The sequence below is a fragment of the Elephantulus edwardii genome, unplaced genomic scaffold (genome assembly GCF_000299155.1).
Source record: "Elephantulus edwardii isolate Elephantulus edwardi_28Jun2011 unplaced genomic scaffold, EleEdw1.0 scaffold00100, whole genome shotgun sequence".
NCBI lineage: Eukaryota > Metazoa > Chordata > Mammalia > Macroscelidea > Macroscelididae > Elephantulus > Elephantulus edwardii.
The window spans coordinates 1,497,616-1,507,647 of record NW_006399850.1 but is presented as its reverse complement, the minus strand read 5'-3'; the positions used below and the strand labels follow the sequence as shown (position 1 = coordinate 1,507,647).

At 36.7% G+C, this 10,032-nt stretch overlaps 1 protein-coding gene across 5 annotated transcripts in view; it reads left to right on the top strand.

Annotated features, from left to right (window-relative positions):
- The window catches only part of RALGAPA1 (Ral GTPase activating protein, alpha subunit 1 (catalytic)), a 391,173-nt gene that overhangs the window by 125,537 nt on the left and 255,604 nt on the right, over nt 1–10,032 (top strand). For all 5 annotated transcript variants that reach the window (XM_006891556.1, XM_006891558.1, XM_006891557.1 and 2 more), the window contains exons 14-16: nt 22–151; nt 4,411–4,648; nt 5,976–6,137. In XM_006891556.1, coding sequence (XP_006891618.1) covers nt 22–151; nt 4,411–4,648; nt 5,976–6,137 — 530 coding nt within the window. The remainder of the gene's footprint in view (nt 1–21; nt 152–4,410; nt 4,649–5,975; nt 6,138–10,032) is intronic.

Here is a 10,032-nt window from a genome sequence, read left to right as displayed (position 1 = left end):
TAATTGTCTTTTTATTTCAAGGGAACAGATGCTGCTTGTGTTGCTCAGAGTCACCGAATCTGTACTGAAGATGCCATCACAAGCTTTTCTGCAGTCCCAGGGGAAAAAAACCATGACTTTGGCAGGTCGACTTGCAGGACCACTCTTCCAGGCAATAAAAATAAATCAGTAAATAGCTAGAGAAATAAATGATGGTGGTGGTTGTTATGTGCTGTCAAGTTAGAATTAACTCATAGCTGACCCTCCAGCAGGGTTTCAGTTGCTGTAAACTGCGTGGAAAGAGATTGCTTATCTTTCTACCACAGAAAAGTTGGTGGACTTGAACCACCATTTGGATTGGCAGTACAACTCCTTAACCACTTGATCATTAGAGCTCTCTAAAAAGAGATATCTCTAAAAAGAAATGCAAGGTCATGTATTTTTTGTTTGTTTGATTTTTTAAAAGATTCATTGAGATCTCAACTTAAATATTGGGAACACTTTAAATTTGAGATTATTTTATACTGAAGACTTGTCGTTACCCTTTCCCTGCTACGTCCCCATACCTTGCACATTGGGCTACCTGGTCAAACCCTCCCTTCCCCAGCTACCTCTTAATAAGATTACTAGTCACTTCTGTCATGCCTTGCACTACACACTACTGCTTGTTTCTCACTCTGCTGTCCATCTCTTGTTTAGGAGGATTTAAGTCCAAATCCTATATACCAACTTTAGAGAAAGATTTTTACTTGAGTCAATACTGAGGGAAGATCCTGGCCACAGAGCTTCTGCTACGTTCTGTGACTTACTGTCTCAGTTTACATTGCTGACACAATGTGAAAATACCAAGGTCCAGACTCGTCTTTTCTAGATTTGAAACTGTGATAGTGTTTTGACCCTTGGACCTGAAGTAGATTTGAGACTGAACACTTGATCATGCTTATACAAAACCTATACTTGGACCAAGAAGCAGTCCTCAGAACAGAGCAAGAAAACACTTCATGGTTCAAAAATCAGGAAAGAATGTATCCTGTTCCCATATGTTTTCAATCTTTATGCAGAACAGATCATTTGGGAAGCAGGGTTTTATGAGGAGGAGTGTAGAATCAAGATTGGAGGAAGACTTATGAACAACCTATGATAAGCAGATGACACAACCTTGCTTGCTGAAACTGAAGAAGACCTGAAGCACTTGCTGCAAAAGGTCAAGGACTGTAATCTTCAATATGAATTGAATTGAAGCACAACATCATGGAGATCAAGATTCTCACTACTGGGCCAGTTGGCAGCACCATGATAGATGGAGAAGAGATTGAGATTGTTAGCAATTACAGCTTGCTTGGATCCACAATCAACACCAGCATTCAGGAAATCACATGGCCAGGAGAGAACAGTCCTTGAAGAAGGACAACTTGCTCAGTAGGGTGGACGGACAGCACAGGAGAGGGAGACCCTGGATGAGATAGATTATTACAGTAACTGGGGCAATGGAGGTTGTTGTGTCGGGATTAGTAAGACTTGGCTCTAGACAGGGAAGGGTTCAGAGCTGCTATACGTAGGATCGCTATACCTCGCAGGCGATTCAATGGCACATAATAACAACATACTATGACAGATTTGGAAGCAGGAACAGCATCCACTTCCTAAATAACGTGCCTCTGAAAACTTCATAAACTTTGATAAATGTCGATAGTCGAGGGGCTTCAGGGCTTTTTTTATTCCTAGGGTTGGTATGAGTCATGCTCAACTTGAAGGCAATCAACAATAACAACAACAACAAAGATCTTTTATAGTGCTAAGTAGAAAGTTCTTTCAATAAACTTTTTTGCCCTTTGTGTAAATTTATTTTCTAGCATAAGAGTGGAGGAAATACAACAATAATCTGGAACAAAAGGTTCATTAGAAAATGGACTGGGGAAAAAAAGAAAATGGACTGGAAAAACGGGTAGGGAAGGAGAGGAAAGAAAACGCGCAACAGTGAATGAATATAAATAAAATTTTTTAAAAAATGGAGAAAATAAGTCTGAGATAAAAGCTTTTTACAGATTGATGATAATTTGTCTTATGACATATATATATATGCATATATGACATACACACACACACACACACACACACACACACACACACACACACATTTATAGTGAGCTCTAGTGGCCTGGTTGCAAGAAGCTGCACTGCAATCCCAGAGGCATTTGTTACAAGTCCTCCAGTTGCTCCGTGGGAGAAGGATTGGCAATCTCCTACTATACAGTTAACTGCCTTTGAAAACCCACTGGAGTGTCAGCAGTGGGTTGGTTCAGACTTGATGGTATGCAACAACTTGTTGTTATGTGCCTGTGACTCTTGTACAATAGCCCTAAACCCTGCTCTATCCTGTGCCAGTTTTACTGTCTATGACACACCTACCCCATTACCCCAGTCACTGAATCAATATATAGGAGCTCTGGAGGCATGTGGTTTGAATCCCACAGCTGCTCTGCAAAAGAAGCACCAGCAGTCTCCTGGGCAATTAGCCAATTAACTGCCTCAGAAAGCCTGCTGGAATGTCCTTTTGACTCAGTGGTACACAATTACAAATATGTATATGAGAATGTAGATACATAAATACGTGTGTGTGTGTGTGTGTGTGTGTGTATGTGTATGTGTATGTGTATATATATAAGATTACCTATCCTATATTCTACATTGGCTCGGAATAATTTTTTAAGTTTTGTTGCTGCTTTTTAAAAACATGTTGTAATTAAAATATTCTACATAACCAGTTGTACTTATTATCTAAATTCCTTTTGACTATTTTAGCTTTTTTATTACTTTCCTCATTGTTATAGCTAATCTAGTGATAAAAGCTTTTTTTAAATTTCTCATAGTTTGTTACTTCATTAACTATAGTTACAAAATTATTTTTAAGACAGATGATGTCATATGAATAACATACATGTAGACCAATTTATGAAGTAATTTACCTGAGAGTAGGAAAAGAAAAATAACCCTGGATTTACCTGGTAACATTGACAAGTTTTCAATACTTATTACTTGATAAGTTATAATTTTCTTACATCAATATTCTTTTTAAAATATTGTCTGAGAGAAAGCATACATTCTATATAAGTAAAATCAAGGTGCTTATTGAAAATAATTATCTGGGTAAAAAGTCATCCTAATTCATAGTGAAAAATGATTTCTCTACCAGATAATGAAGATAAGAGCATTCTTGCTTCTAAAAGACAAAGTTTTTACTTGGTGTATGATATATATGTTTGTGTGTGTGTGTGTGTATAAATCATTATCAATGATTTCATCTTACTTGGATTCACAGTCGCTTTGGTACCTGCAGTCAAAAGACATGTTGCATTTAGAAATCTGTTGTCAAGGATCTCTCCACAGGAGCAGTGATGACAGTTTAAAGACTAAGGTGTACCTGAATAAGAATGACAGAATTGATACTTTTGAGTTGTTACTGTAAAAGAATACTGAATATGGTATAGAATGCCAAAAGAACAAATAAAGACTATCTTGGGGAAGGTGCAACCAAGGTGGTTCTTAGAGGCACAAATCATGAAAAGCTTGTTTCATACCTTCGGCGTATTGATAGGAAGGGCGAGTCCTTAAAATGAAGATTGTCAAGGAGCCCTGGTGGCTTAGTGGTAGGAATCTGCACTGCAATCCCAAAGGCACGCCACTTGAATCCAGAGGCTGCTCTTCGGGAGAACGATGTGTAGTCTCCTCCCATGCGATTTAGTGCCCTTGAAAACCTGAGGGAGGGTCAGCTACAGGTCACTTCTGAATTGATGACACACAACAGTGAGTCACAGTCGACACAACAGCACATAACAACAACAGGTTTGGGTTTTTTTTTAAACCTGTCTCCGTTGGAGTAGCAGGTTGATTTGAACTTCCTGCTGTTAGGTTGGCAATTCTCATTAGGCCATTTATCTTCCTTCTAGAAATAATTTTCCAAGATAGGTAGCCAGTGATTTCCATCTTTAATTCTGGAAATATATTTTATGACTTTAGTTCAGTAACCATTAACTATTTCATAGTATGTTGTTGTTAGGTACCTTTTAGTCAGTTTTGTATAACAGATTGAAACCCTGGCTGTTCCTGTGCCATCTTAAAAAACTCTAAGCTTAAGGCTTTACGGAGCATTCATACAGTTCTATAAGATGAATTAAGCGTAAAGGATAGTTAAATCTATAAGGAAATTGTAAGTTCTTTGGGGAAATTGTGTTAATGGAGTTTGGCAGTTGTTGACATAAAATTTATAGTGGATAGTAATGATAACATGAATTTCTTTTTGCTATTACTTACCAAGAAAGGATCATGTATATTCTGTGATTTTGAAATTTTATATGTTTGTTTTTAGGTAATTTAAAAAAAAACCGTGTTGAGGTCATACACTAAAAGTATTATTTCTGGTTATCTTTATAGACCCTTATAGTTGCCTGGATCAAAGCAAATCTAAATGTGTACATCTCTCGAGAACTTTGGGATGATTTACTCTCCGTGTTGTCGTCATTGACTTATTGGGAAGAATTGGCCACTGAATGGTCACTGACTATGGAGACACTAACTAAAGTTCTAGCTAGAAATTTATATAGCTTGGATCTCAGTGATTTACCATTGGATAAATTAAGTGAACAGAAACAAAAGAAGCACAAAGGGAAAGGTAAGAACTATTCACAGAGATACCTGTAAACCCTTTCACAGATTGTTAAATTGGGGAAAACAACTTCATGGAGGGAAGTGAGGATTAGAGACATGTTTACTGTTAATTTTTTTCCTTATCCATGTACCCGGAAAGCTGAAAATTTCTAACAATAAAACATGAAGATATCTTGCAATTTTTATTGAACACGCTGTAATATTTTTCAGTGCAGTATACGTCATTCTTCCCCTCCTTTTCTGTCTACCCTCAACCCCAATGTCAGTCCTATTTTACAACAATGGCCCTATGCAATATTTGTCCTTTTGCGACTGAGATACTTCACTCAGTATAATGTCCTCTAGAGTCATCCACTTTGCATAATATTTAATGAGTACCTTGTTTTTCAATGCTGCATAGTATTCTATTGTATGACTATACCACAGCTTCTCTAGCCATTCATTCGTTGATGGGCACTTGGGTTGTTTCCAGCTCTTTGCTATTGTGAACAAAGCTGCTGTAATATTTTTATAAGAAACAAATTTTCCGATTTGTATATAACTGATTTCATAAGTAACTCAGAGTCTTAATTAAAGTTAAGTAACCAAAGTAGAAACTTAGAAAATGTGTTTTATAAAAAGCATTTTTTGTTGTTAAAAGGTGACTTTATATTACTATGAAAAGCATACAGAAGTCTATAAAACATTATAGAGACAGCATTCCTTTGATAGCATTTTGTATTTTCCCTAAAAATTGACATTTCCTAAAAGTTAAATATATATATATCTAATGTTAAAAAATGATGGAAGTGGCAGTAACAGTGATTTTGACAATACTTCATGTTTTTATTACCCTTAATGTGTTAATAATAATTATTTGCTAGTTTGAGATTATATCTAAGTCATATTTCTTAATAACTTTTTGACCAGTGTATTGAGTATTTTTTTATACTACTTTGCCCTAGATTATTTCTTAAGTGGCTATTATTTCTGTTTATAGATTTAGTAATCTTTATCACAGAATGGCTATTTACTAGCTCTTTTCCTGTCTCTCTTTTTCCTGATGTTTCATGTCTAGTATAAATTGAGTGATAGAATTAATAATAAATTGTTGGTGTAGTTTTAAAACAATACAAGAATTTCTGAATAAATATACTTTTACATGTATTGAATTTCAGAGAGATCTTAAAATACATAGCTTTTAATCTTGTTACTTGTTAATTCATTCCGAGTATATATGAGAATCTAAGGGAAGTCATATGTGGAACAAATTGTTATTTTTGGTTATTACATATAATTTAAAAGATTATTCAAGTGATGATAACTAAGTAAGATTGAAACTTCATTCCTAGGAGTTGGACATGAATTTCAGAAAGTATCAGTCGACAAGTCATTTTCTAGAGGATGGAGCCGTGATCAGCCTGGCCAAGCGCCAATGAGACAGAGAAGTGCAACAACCACTGGTTCCCCAGGAACTGAAAAGGCGAGGAGTATAGTGCGGCAAAAAACTGTTGGTATGTGGTCCTTAAAATTGTGAGATTCCACAGGACATTGCATTTATAATCCTTAGTGTCTTTGTACATTTATTAAGTCATAAAAATGGTGTATGTATTGAAGCAGTTTTATTATCAGTTGATGTTTTTTTCCATTGGATGAATAACTTCTTTTTTCCAATTGCTAGTTAAGGATCATCCACAAAAGCTGTTACTTCTCTTTTTATGCCTTAAGATTTTAATTTACATCATAAATTTTTGTACTTCATTATAGATGTCTCTAATTATACAATGAATCAGAATCAGAGAGGGGTAGTTGTGATTCACTTTTTAGAACTTATGCTTTAATTGGTATAGTGTATGTTAAGTGAATGTACCCATAAACATGAAAAATTATGGTTGCTGATGTCAAGAGCTGAAGTTGATGTTTATTTAATGTTGGGTTTACAGGCTCCCATTGAGGAATTTCTGCCCCCTAGTGGCGGATGGACTGCCTGCCATAAGGACAAACCTATTTCTCGGAAAAAGTGCAGCTAGACTTGGAGGCAAAGATAGTGAAACTTCCTCTTTCATACTTTGGGCATGTTGCTAGGAGAGTATAGAGTATAGTCCTTCAAAAGGGGCATCGTGCTTGGAAAGGTCAGCAAAAGAGAGGAAGATCCCAAATGACATAAATTGACACAGTGACTGCAACAATGAGCCCAACTGTGCCAGAAACTATGAGACTGGCACAGGATAGTACAAATTTCAGGTTTGTTGTTCACAAGGTTGCTGTGAATCATACCTAACTCAGTAGCACCTAACCACAGCAAACAACAAGTGCTAGATATCTGGGAATGTGGTGGAGTCCCTTTCTAACTTCCTTGCTGTTTTGACGGACGGGGGCAACATTTCTGTAACCTGGGAAAGAGAATAAAGAAACAATAATAAAAGAATGTCTGTACTTAGGACCACTTGGCGTATACTGTGAACCTAACTACCATCTTTGCCTGTCAGAATTTTTTTTTAACATGGTTTGAGTTGTAATTGTTGTTGTGTACCAGCAAGTCTGTACCGACTCATACCTGACCCTCCTGCGGATTTTCAAAGGTAGTTAATAGCACGGGAGGAGACCACCTATCCTTCTCTCACAGAGCAGCTGGTGTAATCGAACTGGTTACCTTCAGAATTGCAGCATGGCTTTTTGCTTCTAAGCCAATAGTGCTCCCTAGAGTGTTGCAATTACAAAAGGATTTTGTTCTTGCCTTTTCCTATTCTCTATTTCATCACTAACTAGGTAGGTAACTTTGAACAGTTAAAGATTGCTAGGTGATAGGTACTTCATTTGTCTAAGTGAGAATGATAATACTTGACATTGCTGAAGCAAAATTATTGGAAATTGTTTAAAGTTTTATAATCTTTGATTCTACAGAAAATAGTTTTCATGAGACTGTATCTTCATTTAGTGGTAACCTATAAGAAAGCCAATTAATTAAAAACAATTAAAAACATGGTGAACAATATTGGATATACCATGGGCTACTAAAAGAAGAAAACTGTCTTATAAAAAAGTACAGGTAGAGTGTTCATTAGAAGCTAGGATGGTGAGATTTTTGTCTCATTATGTACTTTGGGCTTATTATTGGGGGAAGCCAGTTTCTAGACAACAAAAACATGCTTGGTAAAATAGGAAATCAGCAAAAAGAAGTCCCTCACTGAGATGAATTGTCACATTGGCTGAAAAATTGGATTTTAAGCACAGCAGGATTGTGAGGATGGAGAAGGTTTGGGCAGGGTTTTGTTCTGGTTTGCATAAGATCACTGTGAATCAGAGTGAACTCGATAGTACCTATCAGCAGCAACCACGTCTTCCTTCAAATGATGTGTTCTAAATGTTAAGAATTAGATTTTGAAAGGAAGAAACAAAAATGCTAAAGTGAAAAAAAGTTTTTCAAAGAATTAAAAATTGTGATTACTTTAAAATGTTTTGAGATTATCATATTTTCAAAATAATTTTTTCACTATAAATATAACATTATATTTTATCATTCAAATGGGAGCACTGGTGACCTAGTGGCAAAAAGATGCGCTGCAATTCCGAAGGCACATGGTTAAGAGGCCACCCTGCCACAGGAAAAGGATGGGCAGTCTCCTCCCATGTGATTAACTGCCTCTGAAATCCTGCTAGAGGGTCAGCTATGGGTCACTTCTGACTCTGGTACACCAAACAACATCAAGCTGGAAGAAGAAAATTCAGAAAGGATAAAGAATATTGATAAAATGAAACTAATGTAATTCTCTTTTATTTTTTCATTCATATCACATTTACAGAAAATACTTGTGTACTTATTAGAAAGTAGTAATTCTTTTAGGTTTAAAGTTTTGCTCACTTTTTCCTGTGTAAATCTGGAAGTTCATTTTGTTGTTGCCTTCCCCTCCCCTTTCTAATTATAAAAGTAATTTATGTACATTTACTGGGGAAGATAAAGGTTAAGGAAGAATAAAGTTCCATTAGTTCTTTAAAAAGAAGGAGTCTCTCTTAAGGGAGTTCTGGTGCACTACTTGGTAAGAATTTGTGCTGACAATACAAAGCCATATGGTTCAAGTACACTAGCTCCTTCACAGGAATGAAATGAACAGTCACCTCCCATGTGACATTCAGCCTCTGAAAACCTGCTGGAGGGTCAGCTGTGAGTCTGTTCTGACTTGATAGCACATAACAACACACAGTGTTAACATGTTATCCTCCTTTTTCCCTTGTCTTTCAGAAAAGCTGTATACTGAATAAATTATACATCATAAATTCATATCTAACTTTGATTACTCTGGTACCAGGGTCAAAGAAACTTTTGTCTGGCTAATTCTTTAGAACAAGCCTATCAAAAAGTTAAAACATTTAAAATGTTGTTAGGAATGATGGTCCTCATTGAGAAATGAGGAGATTGAGATTGTTAACAGCTTCAGTTTGCTTGGCTCCACAATCAACACTCTTGGTGCCAGCAGCAAGGAAATCAAAAGATTAATTTCATTGGGAAAGTCTGCTGTTAGGGACCTCTCCAGAGTACTCAAGAGCAATGATTGTCAGTCTGGAGACTAAGGTACACTTGACCCAGCCCGCGGTCTTCGCAGTTACTTACTATGCATCAGAAAGCTGGACAGTGACTAGGGATGATAGAAGGAGAATTGATGTCTTTGAACTGTGGTGCTGGAGAAGAGTTTTGAATGTGCCATGGATTGCTAGGGGAATAAACAGGTTCAGTCTGGAGAGGGTGAAACGAGGCTGCTCCTTGGAAGCAAGGATTCTGAAGCTTTGTCTGGCATACCTTGGGCATACAAGGTACTACCTTGGGTTGCAAGGAGGATCCAGTCCTTAGAAAGGGACATCATGCTTGGGAGAGTAGAGGGACAATGCAAGAGAGGAAGAAGACCCTTAATGAGATGGAGTGACTCAGTGACTGGGGTAGTGAGGGTGGGTCTGTCAGAGACTATATAAGGCTGTCTCAGGATAGAGCAGGTTTCAGAGCTGTTGTACAAAGGGTCGCTATGAGTCACAAACAACTTGACGGCACATAACAACAACAAGAAGAAGGAATGGTGACCATATATATTAGGAAAGAGGAAACAGGAACAGGATCTTTCCAGTAGACCACCAGAGCTGCCTTCTGTATGTTATAAGAACATTTGTTACCTTAAATTTCCTTAATTACAGTTTTTTTTTCTAAGGTTTAAGGAATGTGCATAGTTTAAAAGTTCACTATGATAAAGTATATGCATTTAATTAAATCTGTCTCTCACCACTACCTCCATCCCTCTTGCTTACTTCACTAGATGCCATCATCATTACATATTTCTTAATGCTTTTCTAAAGATATTTTCTATATCTAGCAACTGTCATAATATATACAGTATTGTGGGGATAGGGGAAGCCACCAACCAA